At 51.9% G+C, this 25,691-nt stretch overlaps 1 protein-coding gene across 1 annotated transcript in view; it reads left to right on the plus strand.

Annotated features, from left to right (window-relative positions):
• The first annotated feature begins 9,509 nt into the window (after positions 1-9,509).
• DTX1 (deltex E3 ubiquitin ligase 1) overlaps positions 9,510-25,691 on the plus strand; it is a 35,139-nt gene continuing 18,957 nt past the window's right edge. The window contains exons 1-2 of the mRNA XM_081037290.1: positions 9,510-9,682; positions 10,150-11,115. Coding sequence (XP_080893416.1) covers positions 10,857-11,115 — 259 coding nt within the window. The 5' untranslated portion in view covers positions 9,510-9,682; positions 10,150-10,856. The remainder of the gene's footprint in view (positions 9,683-10,149; positions 11,116-25,691) is intronic.

The following is a 25,691-nucleotide window of genomic DNA, read 5'->3' on the forward strand; positions in this document are numbered from 1 at the left end:
CAGAACCTGTCACAATGTGGCTTTACGTGGCAGAAGGGACTTCCACAGATGTGATTAAATTAAGGGTCTTGAGATTGAGGAGAGGGTCCTGGATTATTCAGGTGGACCCAATCCAGTCACACAAGCCCTTAAAAGCACAGAATCTTTCCCACCTGAAGTCAGACTGATTCCATTGAAGAAAAGGGACTTGAGCTGCTTGTTGCTTAAAGAGGCCAAGGGCGGAGAGTCGGGGATTGTGGGCAGCGTCTTGAAGCTGAGAACCGCCCCCAGCTGACAGCCAGCAAAGGAACAGGGACCTCAGTCTTGCAGCCACATGGGACTGCTTACCACTAACAACCTGAGTGAGCCTGCAAACAGACTGTCCCCAGAACCTCCAGTAAGGATGGCAGCCCAGCCAACACCTTGATTTCCGACTCGTGGGACCCAGAGCAGAGAAACCAGGCAGGCCTGCTGGGCGTCGGACCGACAGAACTGTGAGATAATGAACTTGCGCTGTTCTCAGCCAGTAGATGTGCGGTAATTTGTTTTGGCAGTATCTGTCTCCCAGGGGCGGGTCAGCAGCTCGAGGACTAGGCCCACTGGGGGACCAGCACCCCCCACTGCAGGACCACGGTCGCTCCATGCCTGCCCAGCCTGTGTCCGGGGAAGGCAATTGCTGTGTGAAAGGGAAAACTCTGTTTTTCTTCTCTGCCCTGATACCAGATTGGGGGCCGGGGGGAGGGCGGGTTGCTATCACTCAATTCAATTCTGACACTGTCTACCTGGAGTTAGTGTCACATCCCACAGGTTAAGGGCTGTCCCACCAGATCACCCCCACCTTCCCTTTGGACGCCAGTCACACTTCCATGCCTCCAGTACATGCAACCAACAGCTTATAAATCAAGGCTTCCCATGCCCTTCCTCAGGTTCAATCATTTGCTAAAATGGCTCCCAGACCGCGGGACACAAGTTTACTTACTAGGCTACCAGTTTACGATAAAACCTGTGATTCAGATGAGAATGCCCTTCCTAGCTTGCAGGTGAGCCTTCCCCCTCTGTCTTCCCATGGGAGGGAAGGAGAGGGAAAGAGTTCTCTGCAATCCCTACTTTCCCCCTTGCTTCCTCCATTCCCACTACTAAGGGAAAAGACTGCTTTTCTAACAATTTCATGTATAATCTTACTTAGAACATAACAACCCTCTATGCACTCGTCAGAGTCAGTAGCCCAGGCCCAACACGGGTGGGACTACACAAAGCTACATCTGCCCGGCTCACACCCTCATCCTTCCTTTTCATTCCTTCTCCCGAGTCTCCCTCCTTCTCTTCCTTGTGCGTGATCTTCTACTCCAGCTCTCTGCTCTTTGCAGCCCTGCTCTTGCTGCCATCTTGTGGTATCCGAGAGAATGAAATTAGCCTGAGCAGGAAGCAGACAAATCCTAGAAAATGGTGAGGGGTGCTGAAAGCCATTGTTATGTGATTAGGGGAGAGGGGGAGGTTCGTTTTGAATCGTGGTCCATGCAATGAGGCATCATGAAACAATGTTATTTCCATGTAGTGATCATTACACGACACTAGAAGCAGGGAAGGAAAAGCCAGCCCGTGGCTCTAAAACAACTTTGTTTTTAATTCGGCTTCCCACAAGCCTAGGGGCATTGGACAGACGCACTGAATGAATCCACTGTGGTATTTCGGAAACCATTCTATGCTGTATATTCCAGAAACCAGTCTTTTCCATTGACCTCTGATTGGACCACTTTGGGATTTAAGTCTTTGAGTTCTGTAGGCATTCCCACTTTTAAGACGGCCCTATTAAAAGGTTAAGGCAGGAGAGCCTCAAAAATAAATGGAACTGCATTCATAAGAGACTTAATATTAAGATGACAATACTACTCCAAGCGATATACAGATTCAGTGTAATTCCTATCAAAATCCCAATAGTATTTTTTTACGGAAATGGAAAAACTAAACCTAAAATTCATGTGGAATTTCAAGGGACCCAGAACGGCCAAAACAACATTTAAAAAGAGGAACAAAGTTAGAGGACTCACATGTCCCAATTTCAAAACATGGGACAAAGCTATAGTGATCAAAAAAGTGTCGTATTTGCCTAAGTGTAGACATATAGACCAACAGAATAGAATTGAGAGCCCAAAAATAAACCTTCACATCTGTGGTCAATTGATTTTCAACAAGGATGCCAAAATCATTCAATGGAGGAAAACAATGGTCTCTTCAACAAATGATACCGAGAAGACTATATATCCACATGCAAAGATGAACGTGGACCCTTATCTTATACTCAATTTAACTCAAAAATGATCAAAGATCCAAATTTTAAGAGCTAACACTATAAAACTATAGAAGAAAACGTGGAGAAAAATCTTCATGACCTTGCATTTAGGATTGGTTTCTTAAATATGACACCAAAAGCACAAACAACCAAAGAAAGAACTATAATTAACTGGACTTCATTAGGATTAAAAACCTTTTTGCCTCAAAAGACACTGTCAAGAGAGTGAAAAAACAACCCACAGGATGGGAGAAAATGTTTGCAACGCAGATAAGGGTTTAAAATCCAGAAGATAGGAAGAACTCCAACAACCCAACAACAAAAAGAAAAACCCAATTTTAAAATGGGCAAAGGACTTGAATAGACATTTCTCCAAAGAAGATACACAACCAGCCAGTACATACAGGAAACAATGTTCAACATCATTAGTTATTAGAAAAATGCAAATCAAAACCACAATGAGATACCACTTCACACTGGATTGGCTATACTTTTTTTTAAAGGGAAATAGGTGTTGAAGAGGATGTGAAGAAATTGGAACCCTTGTACATTGCTGGTGGGATCACAATATGGTGCAGCTGCTATGGAAAAAGTTTGGCAGTTCTCAAAAAAATTACACATAGAATTTCCATATGACCCAGCAATTCTACTCCTAGGTATATACTCCCAAAGAATTGAAAACAGGCACTGGAACAAAAATGCTTGTACAAAAATGTTCATAGCATCATTATTCACAGTAGCTAAAAGGTGAATTAACAGATGGATAAACAAATTGTGGTCTATCCATGCAATGGAATATAATTCAGCCATAAAAGGAATCAAGCAGTGACACACACTACATCATGGATGGACCTTGGAAAATGGTGCTAAGTAAAAGAAGCCAGACACAAAAGAAATAGTGTATGATTTCTGATACAAACAGGATGTGCCTACCTCCAGACGTCTTATTACTTGAGAAAATCTCCCCCAGGTGAGTTGGGTACCCAATGTCCTTCCCCACCCCACCTTGGGAATTAAGGCCTGTCTCCTGGTACTACAGCCACCAAACCCACTCCCCTGTCCCCATCCAAACACCACTGTCCTCCTCCAAAGCACACACTCCACTCCCACATTCATTGCAGCATTATTCACAATAGACAAGAGGCAGAAGCAACCCATAGGTCCATCAACAGATGAAAGGGTAAACAGAATGTGGCGCATACATACTGTGGAATATTACTCAGCCTTAAAAAGGAAGGAAATTCTGACACATGGATGAACCTTGAAGTTAAGTGGGGAAAAAAAGCCAATAAAAACAGACAAATACTGGATAATTCCACTTATATGAAGTATCTAGCATAGTCAAATTCATGGAGACCGAAAGTAGAATGGTGGTTGCCAATGGAGGAGTGGGGAGTTAGTGTTTAATGGACATAAAGTTTCCGTTTTGCAAGATGAGAAATTTCTGGAGATTGGTTGCACAACAATGTGAATGTACTTGACACTACTGAACTGTACACTTAGAAACGGTTATGACGGTAAATTTTATGCTATGCGCTTTTACTACAATAAAAATAAAAATAGATTACCTGGAAATCCCTCCAACATGGGAGCGATGGCCCCCAAATTGGCCACCAGGGGGCGTTGTGCACTCACTCCTGGTTCATTGCAGTGGTGGTTTCCAGAGGGGAAAACAGCACGAGGATGCTAGGGAAAGTTAGAGCTCCTGTCTCCTCCCGCCCCCTTTCCCAGATAGACTGGCTCTGCATTAGCCCCCAAGCTGTACCACGCTCCTGCCACATCCCTGTCCCAGCCTCTTTCTCTGACTCCCTTCCCTCGGTGCTGGAGACACAGTGGTCCTGAATAGAGAGTACCCACACTGCCCAGCTGCCCTCAGGCCTCCAGATTGCCCAGGCGCTGGACAAGAGGGAGAGGTGACAAGGACTCACCTGCCCCCAGGTTACGCAGGTTACGAGAGGACATTCCAATGGAAATGGGTCAGAGACCTCTGGTCCCAGGAGCGAGAGCTTCAAGGTCAACCAGACCTGGGGTTTTCCCTGTGTATGGCATAACCTCCCTGGGCCTCAGTCTCCTCATCTGTAAAATCTGTACTCATACCTGGGAGGATTGATAGAGCTTGATCAAATCCCTGCTGCCTAGAAAGCACTCAGGGAATGGGCCAGTTACCATTCCATGCCCACATCCGATGCTGACCAGTGTCTCCTCCCATCTCCCAGTGGTTTTCTACTGCACAGCACTCTCCTCTCCAATTTGCACTTTCTCCTAAGAAATGTCTCCTGAACAAACCCGCCTATGAACGTCTGGCCACACGGTCAGTGATTTAACCAGGAAGGACTCACTGGATTGCAAGTAACAGAAACCCAGTTAAACCACCTCAAGGAAACTGAAGTGTCTCATGGAATCCAATAAAAACTGAACCGCAAATCACTGAGAAAAGCAGACTCGGGATCTGGGCTCTTTGGGGGACCCTGGACGGTCCTCGCTCTCCTTCCCCATCTCTCTCTTTCCGTCCCTAAGTCTGCTTTCTTCCTCCCCTTCATGCAGGTCGTTTCCAGGACATATGCCCGCACTCACTCCTTCTGGCCCGTGGACCTCCGTGCCATTCCTAGAGCAGGCCGAACACTCTCCTACCTCAGGGCCCTTGCACTTGCTGTGCCCTCTGCTTAGGACGCTCTTTCCTAGCTCCTCCATGATTCACTACCTCCCTCCTTCAAGTCTTAGCTCAGATATCACCTCAGTGGGGTCTTCCTTGACCAACGGGTTGAATATTGCAACCCACCCCCACCCCAGCTTACTCTAGCCCCTCCCCTGCTTGCTGCCTGTTTTCCACACGCAAAAAAATGGGGTAATCATCATCCTTGGTTTATAACCCACTCTCATCAGCTTTTAGTGATTAGTTTAATAGTATACTAAACACCCCTGAAACCACCACCCAAAACAAAAACTAGAATTTTGACAATAACCTACATCTAATTATATGGTTCCCCCCACCCCAGCATCACATGCCCCCACCATAGTCCTCATCCTAAACCTTGTATTTATTCTTCCCCTGTTTCCTTTTGATCGTTTATTATTGCACATGTGTGTGTATAGTTTTAGTTGCCTTTAACTTTATAGAAAAAGCATCGTGTTTATGCAATGGGACATTTTCATTGGCTATTCTAGTTCAGAGATCCATCCATATTGCGATGTGTGGCTATAGTTCCTTCATTTTGATTTCCGTGTAATATTTCATCGTGGGAATTTATTCATCTACTCTCCCACAGATGGGCATTCGGTCTGCTTCTCAATTTTGGCCACTGTGAACAGAGGCCCTGTTAACATTCTTCCCCGTGACCCTCATTGGAGATGGGCAAGAATTTCTCCAGGGTCCATAATTTGAAGGAGAAGTGCTGGGTCATGGGGTATGCACATGCTCAGCTTTAGGAGATAAAGCCAAACTGTTTTCTAACACAGTGGCTCCGATTCACATCCCTACTAGCAATGTCTAAGATGTCTATTTTCCTCCAGAGCACACACACTTTGTGACATACTACATATTTTACTTATTTATTTGTTTGTTCTCTATGTTCCGCCCTACCACCACCCCCCAGAATGTCAGCACTGGGAGGGCAGTGATTTTTGTTCACTATTGCATCCCCAGGGACTAGATTAGATCAGTGACTGGCACATAGTAGGTGCTCAATAAACATCTTCTGATTGAATAAACAAGGGGATGGCCGAAAACAAGACCTAAGAGCTCATATTTGTACTAGCAGCCCAACTACCTGGAGACAGGCCAATTCAACTCTCTCGTAGTTTCAATCCCCCACCTCCACCCCAATCCAGGGAAAGGAAAGAATCATTGGCTGAAAATGACTGATGCCTGGACACCCAGGCCAACTAAATCAGAGTTTCTGAGGGTGGGGCTTCCCCTTCGGTAGCCCCCCATGGCTCTTAGAATAAAATTCCCAAAGCCATGCTGGGGTTTACAAGGCCCTGCATGGTGGACCTACCCACTTTGTCTTGCTCCACACTCACCCCTGCTCCATCTCAGGGACCACTCTGGCCTCCTCTCTTACTCTAACACACCAAGCTCTTTCCCACCACTGGGCCTTTGCACATCCCTGTTCCCTCTGCACCTCCTCTGCGTAGCCACATTAAGACTATGAATCCTTTGGGGAGTAGCTGAAATGTCACCTCCTCTGAAAAGCCCTGCCTGGCTCCTGAGAACCAGTGGCATCCCTGTGAGAGGCCCACAAGACAATCTGAACTTCTCTTTTATGGCTCTTGAAAAATGTTATAATCATACTTTGTGTGATTCTCTGATTCGTGTCTCACTCGCCCACTAGACTCTGAGATACACACAAGCAAGAACCATGCTGTTTTGGTTAGCTCTATGTCTTAGCACATAGCCCAGTGCCTGGCACATAGACAGGTCTGGTATTTTGGGGACGGATGGATGGGCAGATAGATGAGTGAATAGATGGATAGTTGGGTAGGAGGAGAGAGGGAGAGAGGGAGGGAGGGAGGGAGGAAGGAAGGAAGGAAGGAAGAAGGGTACTTGCACCGATAAATGTATAGATGAGTGGATAGATGGATGGATGGATGGATGGGTGGATAAGAGAACAAAAAAATGAGTTTATTTTTTTCCACCCTCTTTCCATGCCCCCATGATGGAGCACATGAACGTGGCTAATCCTCTCAAGAACATCAACAATACTGAGAAGAGAGGCAAACTCCAGGTTCCTTTAGGCGATGCCCCAAAGCCATCATCCGGTTTCTAATTGTGATGACGAAGCATGATTACATTGGCGAATTGAAATCACCGATGTTCAAAGAGTGAGAAAAGCATAGCGAACCTCACATGCAGGTTCACGAAGTATATGATCAGCTCCAGGTTTAGAAAAGTGGCAGAATAATCTCCTGTCTTACCAGTTTGATGTCATTGTACTGAGGACCTCAGCTCAAATCCTGGTGGCAAGGAAGCAAGATAAAAGCACACAGAAGAGAAAATCCTGGGATTCTTTTTCTAGGGATGTACTATGTACGTGCAATTTTTTTTTAAGTCTTCATGATTGAGTGCAATTGTTCTATTGGCTTTTCCACGGGTGTCTAAGCCATCTCCCCAAAGGACTGTGGGCTCCTTAAAGGTCAAATTCCGTTCCTCTCCTTGGAATCCCTTTGCCACTCAGCTGAATGCCATTCTTTAGCAGAGGCAGCATGCTAATGTAGGAGGTGCAAAAGGGTTTGGGATTCAAATCCCAGCGCTGCCACTAACTCCCTGTGGAAAATTAGGCAAGACACTTAACCTCTTTCTGCTTCAGGATTTTTTTTCCACCTGTAAAATAAAGACAGTTGTAGTACCTACTTTGTGGGGCACTTGTGAAGAGTAGTGGGTATTAAGTACCTGGCACGTAATAGGCACTCAATACATGATAAACATCATGTAATGAGCACCAGACATACCATGCAAGATGAATGAAACACAGTCCCTGATCTCATGGATGTCTGACTCTAGCAGGGACAGCACTGAAGGGGTCAACTGTGATACAGGGTGTCACATCAAGATACGGACAAAGGAACGCAGAGGAAGATGGGATGAGTTCAGGGAAGGCTTCCCAGAGGAGGTGACATGTAGTCAGACCTTAAATAGCATTATACAGTTTGGTGTTTTGGGTTCTTTTTTCCAACTTGCTGCTAAATTTCCATGTGACCTTGAGCTCGTCTTTTCCTCACCCTGGGGTCCCCAGGTCCCCTTCTGTAAGATGAGGTTGTTGAGCATCAACTCTGACTCTTTTGAGTCACAGCCTCCTTTGAGAAGAATCTCTCAAAGCCAGGGCCCTTCTTGCCAGAAAAATGCAGACAGAAGTTTGTCTGTAATGGGGCAGAGGGTCTGCGTGGATGCCCTCACCCCCCGAAAGCCATCAGTGGACCGGAGACTAAAATCTCAGAGCTCAGTGATCCTGTGGGAGCGTTATCACTGCAGAGCTGGGCCTGCCTTCAGACAGAGCCTTTCTCCGTAGTCTGCAGCAGGCGCAGACAGACTCATTGACCCAATCTGGAAAAGCCCATCAGGCACTGCGCTGCAGGACAGAGCAGGGGCCTAGGGAGAGGAGGTCACTTCAGCTGACTGGGGAGCTGGAGTTCAGTTCTGGGAAAGCACCCCTGAGCAGCCCGCCTCTGACCTTGCCTAGTTTATCACCATCTGTCCTGGGGAGGAAGAGGAGCGTGGGCCGGCCTGGGCAGGCTCCCAAACAGGCTGCTGACCCCAGTCTGCCGCCCAGGCTGGAGTTCCCGGAGGCCTTCTACATCTTCCCTAATCTAAACACCCGCAGGCCCCCGGGGGTCCACCCCTCCCAGCTGATGTGTGTCCTCAGCTGCATCCAGCTTGCCAGAGGAGGGAGAGCCTGTCATTCCATTAACACTTGAGCTGCTGCCATCACCTACATCCCTTTCAACCCAGCTGACGCTCATCCAGCATTTATTGAGCACCTATGGTTTACAGGCATCTGCGAATGAGATGGTAGAGGGCCTGCCCTTACCTCGCCCCAAGGTTTCTGCCTCCTGGCCTAGGTCCGCCACCCCCACCCCCTGGGAGGCAGGAGGCTATTGCTATCCCAATCACGTGGAGCAGGTGGGGGCTTTGGGAAGGTGGGCCGGCTAATTGGCTCCTGGGAGGAGAATCAGCTCCTGGGTGGGCGTCTGGCTCTGCTCTAAGCTTCTGTGATCCTGAACTTGTTTCTTACCCTCTGGGCCTCAGTCTTCCCTTTAGTGCACTTCAGATTCTATGATTTCTATTCTGCTCTGAAATGGGCCTTGCCAGCCCCTCCTCGCCCCCCCTCCCCAGAATAGTTGAGGTAGAAGAGAAGTTACCCTAGAAATGCTCTACGATCTTTCTTCAGACAATCTCTGGATCTTATTTATTCATTTGAACGTTTATTGAGCACCTAGTGTGTGCCAGGCCCTGGACTGGGCAACAGGAACGTAAGGATGATTAGGACTCAAGCAGAACCACAGACACCCCACTCCGTGCCTTGAGCCCTGCGTAGGTTCAGGAGACCTCCTGGGGTCCCCGGTGGGCCTAGCAGAGGATTTGGGGCGCCCGGAGACCAGCGTGTCAGCGCCTTAGGCGCTTACGGTCGCGATCTGTCTCCTCCCCTTCCTCCTCCTCCGCCCCCTCCCCTGCGCGCGGCGGAGGCCGCCTCCCACCCGCGGGATCCCGGCGTCCGGCAGCCGGCTCACGCGTCCGTCGGTCGGCGGCGTAGTCTGTCCGCGCGCAGAGAGCCCAGCGTCCGGGCGCGCGGCATCCGTGGGCCTGGAAGGGAAAGGGCGCGGAGGCGGGACCGCGGCGCCCTCCCACTCCGGGGGGAGCCCAGGGGGCGGAGGTACTGGAGCGCGAGCCTGAGAGAGAGACAGAGCAGAGGAGAGGCGGTGAGAGCGCGGGGTGCTGAGGGACCCCACCCCGGCTATGCGGGGGCCCCCTCCTGCGCGCTGTGGGGAGGTCTGGGCTGGGGAAAGGGGGCTCTTCCTCCCAGGGCGGGGGCAGCAGCGATCCAGCTCCCGGCTTCGCCTCCTCCGTGACGCGACCCCGGAGCAGCCTGGGCCGCCCCTGCAGCCCCGCGCAGCCCCGCGCACCTGCATCCCCTGCCGGGGCGGGGGCCCCGGGGGAGGGGAGTGCTGGGGAGCTGACGAGGAGCCGCAGGCGAGAGCCTCGGAAAATCGGCTCGCAGCCCCAGTCCTCCCTTCAGGCCTGCCCCCAGGGAAGCGACCCCCTTTAGCCCCCTTGCTGCCCCCCCCATCGGTTCCCCATTGTTCTCAGCGATTGCTCTCCCGGGAAGGGGGAGGGGGTGCAGCGCTGTATTCTTAAAGGGCCCTCTCCCCTTCTTGTCTCCCGGCAGGTTGCGAGCACGAGTGGGGTGGGGCGTGCCCACGGGCCCCCGCCCCCCTCGTTCCCCCTCGCAGCTCGGGAGCTGCAGCCTGAGCCGTTGGGCCGGGGGCACGCTCCGCACCCCTCCCCCGTGCGTTCCTCAGCTACCCAGGCCTGCCTGGACACCGTGAAGCAGGGACCAGGGGGAGAGGGACGCCCCCTTCAGCAGGAGCCGTCGGGGGGCGGACCCAAGACGAGGCAAGCAGCCCACTGGAGCCAGGCGCAGGGTCTGGGACGCAGCTGGGAGCGCAGAGGGCTGGCTGGGCGCTGCAGAGAGTAGCAGGCTGGGGCTGGGCCTCCTGGGTGACAGGCCCTGCGCCGCCAGGGAAGGACTGGAGGCCAGCAGGCAAGAGATTGGATCTAGAGTGGGAGCAGCTGCCTCACTCTCTTCTCTGAGCCGAGGGAAGCAAGGAATTTAGAGCAACGTTTCCTCCATCATAAAAGACACTTGCTTTCCAGAGCAGCACCCTTGATCTGAGACAGCTCTGCAGGGAGGGGGCCTTGGAGCCTGGAACACCACCCCACACTCATGTAACTGAGGCCTCGGGGGAGTTAGAAAGGAGGCCAGACAGCTCTTGCTGCCCCCCTGGGGAGAGAGGAAGTTCCCTGCCTGCTCCCAGGCCCCCAGGATCTGGGCCAGCAAAGAGTGGGGTCCTGGCCCCTGAGGCAGCAGCGGCCATGTCACGGCCAGGCCAGGGTGTCATGATGTCGGTAAACGGGCTGGGCTTCCCACCTCAGAACGTGGCCCGGGTGGTGGTGTGGGAGTGGCTGAATGAGCACAGCCGCTGGCGACCTTACACTGCCACCGTGTGCCACCACATCGAGAACGTGCTCAAGGAGGATGCCCGGGGTTCCGTGGTCCTGGGGCAGGTGGATGCCCAGCTGGTGCCCTATATCATCGACCTGCAGTCTATGCACCAGTTTCGTCAGGACACAGGTGAGTGGACTCGCTACCCACCCGCCAGGCCAGGCGGAGACAAGGACACCACCACCATCACAACCACAATACCACCTCTCACGGGGGGATGCTGGGACCCCCCAGGACCCCTGAGGAGGGAGCCTGCAACGGCAGGAAGGCCAGTCTGCTGACCCAACCTCCCCAAAAAGGGACAGGCTGGCCTAGTCCATGTGGAGACTTTGTTTCCAATCCAGCCTCTTGTGTTTGTTGTTCCATCACCTCTCTTAGCCTCAGTTTTGCTCACTGTAAAATGAATGGATTCATATCTCACACAGCTGTGTGAGGATCAAATAAAATTGTGCTCACAGAGCACAGAACCTAGAAGAGCATTAGCACTCAATTATCGTAGTAAAAGGACTTTCCATGTACGTCCTCATTTGATTGTTTCCCCCAACAAGCACAGACAGTAAGTCTTATTATTGTAGTAGTAGTAGTCCCACTTTACAGATGAAGCAACTGAGTCTCACAGAAGCTGAGTGATTTAAACTCAGAGCTGGGATTTAAGCCCAGGCCATGGAATTCCAGAGCCAAAGCTCTTAGTGTCCTGCTCTGGCTCCAGGTGTTGGTGGTGTTGGGGTGCTGTGATGGCGGTGGTAGTGATGGGGTGAGGGAGTGTTGGGGTGGGGTGAGAATGATGGCGGAGATAGTGTTGGTGGTGACGTCAATGGGCGTGTTGATTGTGGGATTGGAGGTGGTGCTGGTTGATGACTGTTTGGTGGTTGTCTTGGGGGTGGTGTGATAGGTGATGATGGGGAGATAAATATGGGAGATCCAATCTCAGCATTTTTGTTCTGGAGATGTGCCAGCACCGTGGAGATCTCACTGGGTCATTGTCTGTGTGACAAGCTTGATGGACAGTGGAGGATGGTTAGTCCTTGCTTCATGGAGGCTGCCAAAAAAAATCCTTGTCATGTGTGACCCCAAGGACCAGCTGGTGGAGGTGTGGGAGACGTCCTGTGAATCCCTGGATGGCAGGATTGCATGTGACAGCCTTGGAGGCAGTAGAACATGTCCCTTCTCTGTACAGCTGTGCCGTCCAATATGGCAGTCACTAACCACATGTGGCTATTTAAATTTGCATTAAAATTAAATACAATTGAAAATTCAGTTTCTCGTCCCACCAGCCACATTTCAAGGGCTCAGGAACCACATGTGACTCATGGCTGACACATTGGACAGTCTAGACCCAGACTATCGCCATCCTCACAGAAAGTTCTAGAAAGTTCTGTTCTAGAACATTGCCTGGTGCCTACAGAGTGGTCACCACATATGGAAACACAGGCGAATCCATAACAAATGGTTTACCGCTGTTATATCTATGTTTCCGTAACTCCAGGCATTGACTGCAGTCACTGGTGATGCCAATCATTCATCCATGCCATCATACGATTATTTAGTGATTTCCGGCTGTATGTGCAGCCCTGTGCTAAATACTGCAAGGAGCCAGCCAGCCAGGGTCCTGAGTAGAGGTTTACCACTGGAGGATCTATGCTGGAGGGCCCAGTAGATTCAGGGAGTAAACAAACGCATAATCTCACAGATACTCAGCTGCGGGTCTGAGAACATGAAACACACTTGGTCTAGGGGTGGTCATGGGAGGATAATTTGAGGAAGGGGTGTTAGAACGGAAGTCTGAAGAATGAGTGAAGGAGCCAGTGTTCCAGGCTCAGGGAACAGCCAGTGGAAAGGCCCTGTGGTAGGAAAGAACAGTGTACATTCAAGTCCATTGTGTTTGGAGTGCCATGAGCATGGGGAAGGTGGTACAAGATGAGTTTGGAGCAGGGCCCGGACAGCCACGAAAAAGGTTTTGAATTCTTTGAGCAAGTCACCCTTGAGGCCTCCTGCCCATTCTTCCAGAGAGACATTGAGTCCCTGACGAAGAAATGAGAAGTGCCAGGCATCCTGTGTCCCCATTCTCTCTAGTTTCTCCTGGAACCTTCTCTGGTGGAGGGCAGGGGTCTGACAGCAGAAGGAGGTGGGTTTTCTCTTTGGCTTGGTGTTTGGCGTTCTGCAGGTTCAGAGCTAGCTGGGTGGGGAAATTTTTTAGGGTCTGGCTTGGGATTTCCTTAGAACAGGGATAGCCTCACTCAACCCTGCCTAGCTGGCCACTTTGTCTTTAATCTCCCCATTCGGGGGCCCTTTGCTGTTCCTGCTACCCCCACTTGGGTTCCCAGCTCCTTCAAATCCCTTCATTCCCCTTTTCCACAGGCCCCTTACTCTCAATGGTGCCTCATTTATGGTTCAGCCTCTCTGGACCCCCTAGAAGTTCAGCTTCAGTCACTTCCCTGCACCCTTTCCCAGAGCTGCTCAATCTGCACCTGCCCCTGTTTGCCGGAAAAGGGAAAAAAACTACTTATCCCTCAGTGGGCTCCTGGGAGCCTGCCCAGACCCCCAGCAAGGGCGGAAGGCCTGGGAACTGATGGCACTGGCAAGGGACCTAAAATGCCCGGAAAACTGCTGGAGGGAGGGGCACCAGGCCTCCCCACCAGACGTGTCATATATAGTGTGCTCCCCACTTTTCCCAGGAGCCAATCAGTGTCAATCTTGTTCTTACTGTTAATGGTCCGGGGAAGAGCCTTAGGCAGACATCCTCCCTCACCTCTCCAGGCCTTAGTTTCTACATCTGTGAAATGGGCAAGTGTGTTGCTTTGCTAACAGGGTTCTTGGGTTGATGGAGAGAACCAAAGTTATTTTATCCATAAACCCTGACTAATCACCCACCATGTGGCTCGCATGTGCTGAACACTACGGATGGATGCATGAGAGACAAGTGGGAAATCCTAAATCTTAAAAAGATTATGGTTCTCTCTCTCTCTTCTCCGCCTCCCCCCAACACACACACAATATAAAGTAGTCAAACCCAAAGCTCACTATGTGTACTGAAATGAACACCGCTTCTATCTATGGTTTCTAATTGTAAAATTCTCGATAAGTTTATTGAAGCTGAACTTTCATGTTGGGGGGAATAGCAGCGTGCCCCAGCTTTGCCAATGCCCTAAACCTGGAACTGGCAGACTTTCCGGTAAAGTCAGATGTAAATATTTCAGTCTCTGTGGGCCGTACAGTCTCTGTTGTTCTGCCTGAGTGTCTTGTGGTGACAAAAAAGCAGCCGTGGACAGTATGCAAATGAGTGAATGTGGCTGTGTTCTCATCAAACTGCTTGTGGACACCAAAATTTGAATTTCATATGATTTTCACAGGTCATGAAATATTATTCTTTTTTTCCCCACACATTTAAAAATGAAAAAAATTGCTCTTAGCTCGTGAGCTGTGCAAAAGCAGGCGGTGGGCAGATTTGGCCTGCTGGCTGCAGTTCACCAAACACCGGCCCTGTCAGGTTTTTCACCTGCCCGTATGGATAAGACAGCACTGGTACCATGGCACGCTCAGAGCGGCATCTACTGAAATACCCGCCTCCTGGTGTGTGCCGAGGGGCACACGTGTTTGCAGACACCCAGCACCAACCCACTTGCACAGTGCTAACACAACATGTCCTGTCATGCAGCCAGCTGAAAAAAGCCCAAGTGTCAGGCTCGGACCACAAGCGAGAGGCCAGGCCGGGTCCCACAGGGGCTGCTGTTTGTTCAGCCGGTGCCCCCTCACCTTTCCCCTGCTGGGCTGTTTTCATTGCTCCACACAGGGGGTGAGGTTCCCTTTGAAGCCCAACAGGTCCGGAGCCCACGTGGAGGGAGAATACGGTGACCCTGGTCCATGGGATCTTAGATCACTCACAGTGGTGGCCCCTGCAAGGCCACAACTTCCCTGAGGTTCATTGCCACCCCTACCCCACCCCCTGCTATTGGGGCAGTGGACTCATCCAGAGCCTAGACTTTCCACCCACTCCCCACAGCTGGACAGAGATGTGATTTAGCCACTTCCCAGGTAATTTCCAGATTGCTCCCTGAACTCACATGGCTGGGGACAAAGGGAAAGGCCACCATTTTGATGGACTGGTGTCTCCCATTCCCTTCTCCCTCTGCTGCTGTGAGCCCTTATGGCAGTCTTCTGCCCATTCTATAAATGGAACAGCTGAGGCTAGGGGAAGCCAGGCTGAGGACCATCCACAATGGCTGTCCCCAAGGCTCTAAACACAGCTGTGCCAGTACTCTCAAACTGTCAGGCTAGAGTGACAGGTGGTGCCTTGTTTCAGCATCTCCCAAACGTACATCATCGTTCCCTGGGTAGCCTGGGCTCCACTCAGGCCTGCTCCCTGCCCTTATGGGGACATCCTGTCTAAGGACACGCTTAGGCTGTTGGAAACTGGGTGGGGTCACAACAGTCAACACCAGGGAAAGCACTGCCAGAATTTAGACTCCTAGGCAGGTCATTGTACAGATGGAAGACTGGGGCCCAGAGAGGGTGAGTGACCTGCCCGAGGTCACACAGCCAGCACATCCCAAGCTGGAACCCAGTCCATTCAGACAGTTCTCAGGGATGCAGAACAAGGTGGCATTTCATGCTGGGCTGAGCAAGTTCCTGTCCCCTTCTCCCTTGAGAGTTCCGATGGGGCTTGTTGTCAGATCTCTACCATGGCAGGAACACCCTGTTTAACCCAAAAGGCCTCCAGGGCCAGCTCCCTAGTTACAGGACCCCTTGGGACCCTCTCTCAGCCAAATTTGAAGGCCCCTGGGGCTGGGCCTGACAGCAGGGACAAGAAGTATGACCATGTTTGGGCAGGGTGGGGTCTGCCCCATAGTGGCTCAGGTTCAACTAATCCATAGATGGGTGTCTCCCACCTGTCACGCTGCCTACATTTCCACAGACCCACCCTTTTGACCTCTGGCTGCATTTCTGGCTCCAGGAGACTCTTCTGATACCATAAATTCATCCTCACTTTTAGTTGACAGTCAGTAGTGCCTGCTCAGTGACAGGCCCTGGGCTGGGTCCTGGGGACTCATAGAGAAGGACAGGACCCCTGCCTAATTGATTACAGAGCCCAGTGGAGGCAAAGGCAGATGTATATGATGAGAATAGCAATTAAATCCTCTGACTCTGGAGGCCACAGATAGAGATCTTCATTCCAGCTTGTCCCTCGGCTGGCTGTTTGACTATGGGCACACCCCTTAACCTCTCGGAGCCTGTTCCCTCCTCTGTAAAATGAGAATAAGAATCATCCCTACCTGAGAGGGTTGTCATGAGGATTACATGAGATAATTCGGGTAAAAACACAGAGAATATTACTTTGCACATACTTAGCATTCATGCTCAAGTAAGAAAATGGTTTAAATGCCTCCTAGGAGAGGTACAGGTGGCCTCTGGCCAGGTGACGTGGGCACTGAGTGCCTGGGGACTCAGAGAGGGAGGACTTCCTGGGAGAGGAGTCCTGGAAGGGTCTGTATGGTTTGAGGAATGCTTCCAGGTGGAGGGAACAGGTTCAGCAAGGTCCTGGAGGAGACCTCAGGCCTGGGTGGAAAGCGGGAGGCTGTGAAGGAAGAGGGGAGAGGAAGGGAGGGGGTAAGGGAAGACTGTTGGGTCCCACAAGGCCTGGCTTGGCTGCCAGCTGCTGCCCTTTAGTAGCCAGGCCCCGGGGGACCCAGAGCCATGCTTACCAGCTTCATTAATCATGGGTCCTCTGAGACCAGAGCTGGACAGGGGCTGATGCAGACACTACCTTTCAGTCCGTCAGGGCTCCAGCCACTCAGCCCGTAGGGATCACCCCATCTTACACATAGCAAAGCCGAGACTCCGAGGGTGGGGAGCCACCTGCCCAAGCTCTGAAGAGGTGGGTCAGATTCAGACCCAGGTCTGCAGCGCCCACCCCTCCCCAGGCCCCGCTGACCCAGCACCTTGGACAGCACCGCCAGGCCCGCCCCGCTCCAGCAGGGTTGGTATGAGCAATCCTGGGCCGGGTCTTCCTCGCAACCCTCTCTCCTCTCCTGTCCCTGCCTCCCCTCCTCCCTTCCTCCCCGCACCTTTTCCTTCTCTCTCCCAACCGCTGTAGAGTCTGACCTAGAGAGGAGGGAGGTGATGGAAGTTGTAATGGGAGAGGTGGTAGGGAAGGTGATGAGAGCTGTGGTGGGGAGGGGAGGGGGCTATGATTGGCGCTATTACCGGTAAGGTGGAGTGGGGGGCATGATACAGGAGGCCATGATGGGCAGGTAATAGTAGCTGTCTGTCATGGAGGCAGTGATGGGGGAGGCAATTAGGGGTGCTGTGGGGGTTGTGTGTGGAGGGTGGTGAAGAAGGTGACAGAGTGGAGAGGGAGACCTGGGGGTTTTAATGGGGAGCTGAGCAAGGACATGATAAGAGGTTAATGAGGAAAGGCCAGCATGGGAAGGTGATGGGGCAGGACTGGTCACAGCGGAGACACCCGCTCGCTCAGGCTGTAGGATGGGGTCCCTCCCCTCCTCCTCTGCTTGGACTTAGGGTGTGGAGAGTGCCCAGGGCCCTCCCAGGCCCCCCGCCCCCCACGTCTGCATTTCCCTGGGCCTCCCTCCTTCCACTCACTCCAGCATCATACCCAATAGCCATTCACCAGGACAGCCTCCAGGCCCCAAGACAGCTGCCCCCCATAAATCCCCCCAGCCTCCTGGTTGACACAGACAGCCCCACCAGCCCCCAACTGCCCCCGACTGATACCAGCCAAGAACATGGGGCCCAAAATCTGGGAACAGCTGCCTCAGGGAGCCTTGCTGGGGAGGCCCAGACTCCAGATTCCCTTCCTAGCAGCTTGCTGATAATTGGGGGTGGGGGGGGGGGGTCTGTGACTTTGGATAAGTCACACTCCCTCCTCTTAGCCTGTTTCCTCCTCCGTAATATGAGTCCAACAACAGTACCTATCTCATGGGACTATGGTCAGTAGTCACTCATTCAGCAGGAATTGAATGAGCACCTACTGTGTGCCAAACACTGTCCCCGGCACCAGGGAAGCAGCCTTGAATAGTACAGACGTAAATCGCTGGCCTGCAGGCCCTTCCGCCTGGTGGTGAGTGGTGGGTGTGATCAGAGGCCAGACACTGACGACGTCCTGGGATAAGGGGCTGCTCCTGACCTTGCAGCTGCCAGGCCGGGGCTGAGTTTCCCTGGGTCCTGTGTGGCTGTGTCCTTGCTTTGCCACCCTAACCAAGTGCCTCTCACTCTCGGGGGTCTGCCCATGGTCCCTCTGGAGCTACTCTAGGACGCCACCTCCACCTGCCTGGGCAGTAGTGGCAAACGGGTAATGGGGTCTGGGAGGGAGGCTGGCGCCGGGCCCTGGAGCTAAACGCCCTGAAATGCAGAACAAAGAACAAGGCAATCAAAGGAGGCAGGGCAGGCGGCCAGGACAGTCCTGCCAGCAACCGCAGCATAGCCACCTCTTCTCCCGATGACAGGCTGGGCCCCGCCACCACTGAGCCCATGTCCCCTCTCCCTCCGACTGGAAGCAGAGCACGCCAGGGGACACATAGCATTTAACTGAAATCACACCATCATGGAGCCCTCCCCAATGCCTCTCTTCTATGGAACAAAGATTCATTCGTGCCCAGGTGGTGCTCGTCACCTGGTACTGCGGAAATGAGAGTCAAGGGGCCTGGAGTCAAGATCTGTCTCAAATCGGTGGGGATTTGGACCAAGTCCCTTCCCCCGTCTCTAGGGCGCAGTTCCCTAACCAGACAGAGTCAGAAAATTCCAGGTTACAGGGCCTGGAAATCTAACACAAGTGTGTGCAAGTGGCTGGGAAGGCAAGTTTTCAACTGTGGTTCTCTAGTGCCTGGTACACAGTAGGTACTCAGTAAATACCTCAAGACATGAATGGGTCACTGTTACTCAGCTGCTGCTAACTGCTGCCAAGAAGGCCAATCCCGGCAGCCATGTCTTTGGATATTTGGGGATTTTTTTGAAATCCAGACTTGAGCGAGTCCACCCCAGTTTTTAAATGCCTGGTCATTGTATTTTTTTTTTCAATGTAACTAGTATGTGGACTAAAATAAAATTATATCCACCACTAACTTGTAATCTCCAGCCTAGTCATCTGTAGCATTCAGTTAGGTTCACTCGTGTGTATTTGGTCATTCATACATGTATTCATTCAGCTAGCATTTTCCAAGTGCCTATCTCCCTGTGCTCTGGGCCATGGAAGGATTCGAAGGTGGCTGAAAGGCAGCCCAGCCTCTGAGAGGCTCCCGGGGAACACAGACGCCTCAACATTTTGTAAGCTCTGAGCTTGGGCGTACTACTAGCTGCAAGTTGGCATGGGAGCCCCAAGGAGGGAGTGATCCTCCCTAAGGATGGCAGAGAAGATTCCAAGGGGAGAATGCTTGAGCTAAATCATGAACGTTGCGTAGGAACTCAGCAGAGAGGAAAGTGGAGTGGGTGGGTGGAAGGGCATTCCATTAGAGGGAACAGCATATGCAAATACACAAAGACATCACCATGCAGGGTGTGTTCAGAGAATAACCAGAAGTTTGGTGTGGTTAGGGTGGAAAGCTGCACAGACCGCTTGTGATGGGCCTTGAAGGTGATCTGAAGAGCCTCGACTGATTCCTAAGAGCACAAGGGAGCGATTGATGGGTGTTGAGCAGAGGAGTAAACAGTCAGATTTGAGTTCGTGAAACATCCCTCTGGCTGCCATGTGAGAATGTGTTACAGGGCACAAAGGGTGGAAGGTGGGACGCAGGACAGAGGCTACAGCAATAACCTAAGCAAACAGTAATAGTGACTTGGACCAGGGTGGTGGCAGTGGAAGTAGGAATAAATTCAAATCTGGCTGGATTAAATCCTGTCTTCATAGCTTAGTACCTGTGTGACTTTGGGTAAATCACTTCATCTCTCTGTGCTCAGCATTTGTACAGGGCAATGATAGTAATGATACCTGCTCTAGACAGAGTGTTGTGTGGATTGAGTTGACATATGGGAAGCACTTAGAACAGTGTCTGGTACACAGTAGGCCCTCTGTGAGCATGTACTGCTATTATTATTATTATTATTATTATTATTGTCATCAGCGTTATGTCGATTTCCTAGATGAGGAAGGAGAGGCTTGGAAGGGGCGGCTCAGTTGCCCAAGACCACACAGGGTGCCAGGAGACAGAGGACTGTCTGCTTCTTCAGTCCCACAGACCCTCATTTTCCTCTCTTGGTTGTTGCTGCTGTACCAGATGGTCTGAACTTGAGAGTGTTGGAAGCCAGGTGACCAGGAAGCCGCCACACGGCCCATAAAGTGGGCAGAGCTAGCTTCCAGCTGCCAGCAGCCTCCAGCGCAAGCGCCTTTCAAAACAGATGTGAAGGTGGTAGCCTCTTGAACGCCATGCAGCCCCTCAGCCTTCCCCAGGTACAGCTGGAGACGCCCCCCCTTCCAGCCACTACTGCCCTGGCCTGGCTGCCAGCAGACCCTGGGGAACCTGGGCCAGCTTCAAACGTGCAGAAACCACTAATGGGCTTCAGCTCAGCTTGACGAGTCCTCTGGGAGAGTTTGGAGGGAAAGAGAACACCGTGGGCTTTATTGATCACAGGGTGGGAGCGGGAGGTGCCCGGGGTCCACAGGCTGCAGTTCGAATCCCAGCCTGGCCACTGCCCCAGGTGGACTTCCATGTCTTCCAAGGGGCCTCAGTTTCCCAATCTATCTGCTAATAATAGTGCTCAAAATCCCCTGGGGTTTTGTGATGAGTGGACAGTACACATAAGCCCTTAGCTTGGTGGCTGGCACAGGGGATAAATCAGGATGGTTATCGCTATGGCTGCTGTTGTTGCCGTCAGAGGGAGTAAGCCAGCCAAGCAGGTCACCAGCCAGGGAGTTCAGGGAGAGGGCCTAGCCACAGAAGTGTATGCAAACGATTGTTATTATTACTTCTGGGTTGGCGGAGGATTCGGTGAAGTCCCTCACTGGGGCCTGTCATCCCGTGGGTGCTCAATTCATGCTCAGTCTACTGCCCACCCCCCGGTCACAGGACTGAGCCTGCAGGAGACCCCACATGACAGGATGTCCCATGACCGCCTCCCACTGGTCCCCCTTCCCGTCAGAGTCTGGGTGCCCCCAAGCTGAGGTCACTTCCCTCCGGGAAGCCACCCCAGAGGGAGGGGTTCCCTGCTGGGCGTGGGCCTGGCCCAGGCAAGGGATGAGCCCTTTGGAGGCTGAAGGGCAGGCAGGAGGGCTCAGGGCCTCCCCTTTCTCCACAGAGTCAGCTTTTTCTTAAAAAAAAAAAAAAAAAGCTGGGAGCTGAGACACCCACACACCCCACCTCTAGGCAAGGGGGCCAGATCAGAACCACAGTCTCAGGGCAGAAACCTCTCATAAAGAAACCGCTGACAGCAAAAGTGAGGTAGTGAGTTCCCTGTCACTGGAGGTATCCTAGGCTGGGCTACCACTTGGCTGAGTTGAACCCCTTAGAACCAGTCCATCCTGGCCTTTCCTTTGCTCCATGAATGAAGCATCCTTCCCAGCCCTCCCAGGATTTTACTTCTTTGAGCCTCGGTTGCCTCATCTGTAAAACTCTGGTCCCTTCCTGGAAGGAACCGTGTGAGGATAAAATGAGTTAGTGCAAGGAGAGTGCTGAGCACAGCATCTGGCCCAGTGTGGGTGCTCAGTCAACGCTGGCTCCTTTGTCGCTGCAGTAGCTACTGTCCACCCCCATTGTCTCTCCCTCTTCTCTTGGCCTTGCTCTCCGTCTCTTGGCCCTGCTCTCTTTTTCTCTCTGACTCTTCATGACTGTCTCAATCTCTAGGTTTCAGGATTTGGTTTCTCTATGTCTCTCAGACTTGCTTTGTCTCTCTGCCCCCAGCTCTCCTGTATTTGCCTCAGCATTCCCCATTTTGATCTTAGCCGCTCCTGAACAGTCTCTCTTGCATGTGTCTCTCTGTCTCTGTGTCTTTCTCCTTGTCTCTCACTCCCCCGGAATCTCAGTCTCTCTCTCTCCTTGTCTCTGCTCCAGGCATGAACTGGTCACTGGCTGCAGTGGCCGCTCCCACACCCGGTCTCTGGGGCCCAGCCCCTGCAATCCTCCCGCTGACATTTGGCTAAAACCCCTTTCCCCTCAGTGCAGCTGGAAGAAGATTGGAATTTTTCAACCAAACATTTTTAAGAAATGAAGGGAGGGTAGGGGTCAGACAACCATAGGAAATGCACAAAAACAGGCCCAGAAATGGTGCATGCTTGACACAGGTTGCTAACTGCCATGGGGACGCAGCTCCACATGGCCAGTGCAGCTGGGAGCCCATGAGGCCTAAGGCGGGGGGGTGGGGGGGTGGGGGGAGTCTGCTCAAGGACAGCAGCAGAGTGGGTCAGTGAGAAAGCCCAGCCACCTCCAAACCACCAGTCTGAGGTCCTTCCGTCTCGCAGGCTGAACGACCTCCAGCCCCATCTTCGACCCATTGTTCTTGCTGAAAATCTAGGCCAAGGCCACTGGGGAGGAGGAGGAATGTTTCTGCCTCTGCTCTCTTGGAAATCTCGAGATCGCAGCCCAGGCAGGTCACCAAGGAACTAGCTGGCCGCCTCAGCCTGGTCCAGGGCCAGTGTGAGCTGGAGAGACGGATGGGTGGGCAGACGGGCAGCAGTGGGCAGCAGTGGGCTCTGTGAGGTACGGGACCCAGGAGAGAGGACAGCAGCTGCCCTAATTACTCTAGCTCTCCAGGTTCCAATCTCATTTGAAAAGGACTCCAGGGACGCAGGCTTTAATAACTACCAGTAAACAGGCAAGAAAATCGATACCTGGTAAATCGAGCTCTGGAGAGAGGGATGCCTGGGCTGGCTAGCCCTAACATGGCCTGGAGGAACTCCCAGAGTCCTTTGTTGCAGAGCTGGCCAACACTGCCCTTTACCCTGTCCCCAACCCCACCCCCACCCCCGGGGGCCTCGTGTGTGCTTTGGCTCCTGCTCCAATCTCCACTCCCTCTCCATCGAGACCAACTCCTCCTCTTTCCCACTGCCTCTGAGCCCCGGGCTGTGCCAAGTAGGTTGCCCGTTTCAGTTGCAGACACCTCCTTTGTGCCAGGCTTTGTGCCTGGTGCTGGGAACACAGACATGGATCCAACGTGGTCCTTGTCCTTCTGAAAATCATCAACCAGTGAGCGAGATCAAGAACAAAAACGAATAATTCAATGACAGTGCAGGGACAGACATGCACTAAAAAGCTGCGCATGCCAACTATAGCAGCAGAACAGAAAAGTACTTCCTGGAGATGGTGTGCATGTGGAGGGTTTTGTTGGATGAATAGGAGTTCGCAAAGTGAACAGGGCTGGGAGAGGGTGAATGTGGGTCATATATGCAATAATAACAGCAGTCTTTGCTAGCATTCATCAAGCACTTACTATAGCCAAGTCCTCTGAGAAGCACCTATGCCATACATGATCTTACTTTGTCCCACAGTCATTCTTTGGGGTAGGTATTACTACCCCCATTTTACAGATGAGGACAATGAGGCTATGTGGAACAAGGATTTGCACATGGCCTCTGAGACTTCTGAGTTCTTTCAATCACTTCACTCTGCACCTCCTACCCCAGACCCTGCCTGACCAGCTCAGGACTTGGCACACAGAGGTGGTTAAACAAAGCAAGTTTCCATCCCTTTTCCTTCCCATCCAGGGGTCACAACTTCCAGGTGACACACAGCTTTCACCCTGAGCAGGAGGCTAATGGCAATAGTTCAGGCACCTCAGCCTGAAGATTATCTATCATGAGAATTCATTTTGTAAATGAGGAAACTGAGGCCCCGAGAGGAGAAGATAGGCACTTAGAAGCCGAACAAGAACAGGACCCAGGATTTTCCCTCTAACCAATCCCCTCTCAGGCCTGTCCTGGAAGAACAGTGTTGTCAAGGGAAAAAAATCAATATGCACACACTCAATTAAAATGATAAATCAGACATCAGAATGAAGCTGCCCCAGAGGCCCAGGGGAACTTTCCACATGATTGGCTGGAACATGACAGGAGCCCAGGGACCCACCCCACCCTGCTTCTTTCATATCAACAGCTGCAGCTCTGTGCCTTGATTTCCCCAGCTCTCAGGGCCTGGGAAGTTGACACGGAGGAGGGAAAGTCCACAGCCCTTGAGATTCTTTCAAACAGAGAGAGCAGAAGACGAGCAGGGGGCAGGGGGGGAGAAGGGGATGGACCATGGTGGGTCCCCACCCATCTGGCTGCAGATTCCTGGGCCAGGCGTCTGGGGGAGTTCATGCAGTAAGGGCCTGCTGTGTGCCAGGAACCATGCTAGGCGCTGGAGACGCATCCGTGAGCAAAGCAGTCAAGATTTCTGTCCTTGTGGGCCGGCAGCCTAGTCGGTGGCAACAGAGAAAAGAAAGTATGCAGGAGGATCTATTAAGTCAGGCAGTGCTAAGTGCTAAGAAGAAACATAATGCAAGGTAAGAGGGTGCAAATGGGAGGGTTAGTCTTAGAAAGGTGGTCTGGGAGGGTCTTTCCAACAAAGCGACATTTGAATGGTCTTTCCAAAGAGGTGGCCTTTGAACAGAGACCTGAAAGAAAGGAGGGAGGAAACTGAGACCATCTAGGGTGTGGCTAGGTCGTTTTCCAGGTGAGGGAACAGCAAATGCCTTGAGGCTGGACAGCTTGGGATATTTGAGGAACAACAAGGAGGCTAGGGAGGCTGGCGTCGAGTGAGTGAGGGGGGATTTTGTAGGTAACGTGGGGCTCTGTAGGTCATGGTGAGGACTTTGGCTTTTACTGCAAGTGACCAGGAGCCATGGGAGGATTGGGGGCAGAAAAAAGATGTGATCTGACTTGCACGGAACAAGATCCTTCTGGCTGCCACGTGGGGAACAGACTACAGAGGGCAAGGACAGAAGCAGAGACCAGCCATGAGTTTACTGCCATAGTCCAGGCCTGAGACATAGAGCGACTTGGACCAGACAGAATTAGTGCAATGGGAAAGCAGGAAAAGGGTTCGGAGGTGGGATGTTTTTGAAGGTAGAGGTGACTGGATTTACTGATAGACTAGATATGGGGTATGAGGTAAGAAGTGAAGTCCAAGTTTTGGTGGGTTTGGGGCCCAAGCAGCTGGAAGGACAGACCTGCTGGAAACTGCAATAAGGAAGACTGCAGGAGGAACAGGTTTGGGATAGGGAAAGCCAAAGCAGACCTGAGTGTGAGGTGCTTGTGGAACCTCCACAGGAAGGTGACAAGGAAGCAATGGGACACATAAGTTTGGCTCTCATGGAAGAGGATGGGGCTAGAAAGGACAGATTTTGAAATCATTAAAGACAAGACAGTATTTATCTTGATTGATCCAACCCCATAAGGAAGATCTGCTTGTGCCCATTTTAGAGATGAGAAAACGGAGGTTTAGAGACATTGAATCATCTGACCACAGTCACAGAGCTGGAAAGTCAGGCAGTTAGGACTTGAAATGAGGTCTGCCTGCCTCCCAGCCCTGGGGCCCCACCCAGACCCTGTGCTCTGTGGCTCTTCTCACCAAATCCTCCCCACGGCCCTGTGTGAGAGGGGCAGGGTGGATCGTGGATTAGCGTCACCTTTATTTTCGATATGGGGCCACTGAGACCTAGGGGGACTTAAGGGACTAGCTCATAGCTGAGGAGCAGTCAAGTGTGCAGTTTCCCTGCAGACGCACCAAATGAATCCAGCCAAAGAATCTCTTCACACTGGCCCCAGGCAAAGAGCAGGGTAAAGGCCC

Source organism: Rhinolophus hipposideros (genome assembly GCF_964194185.1).
Source record: "Rhinolophus hipposideros genome assembly, chromosome: 24".
Taxonomy (NCBI): domain Eukaryota; kingdom Metazoa; phylum Chordata; class Mammalia; order Chiroptera; family Rhinolophidae; genus Rhinolophus; species Rhinolophus hipposideros.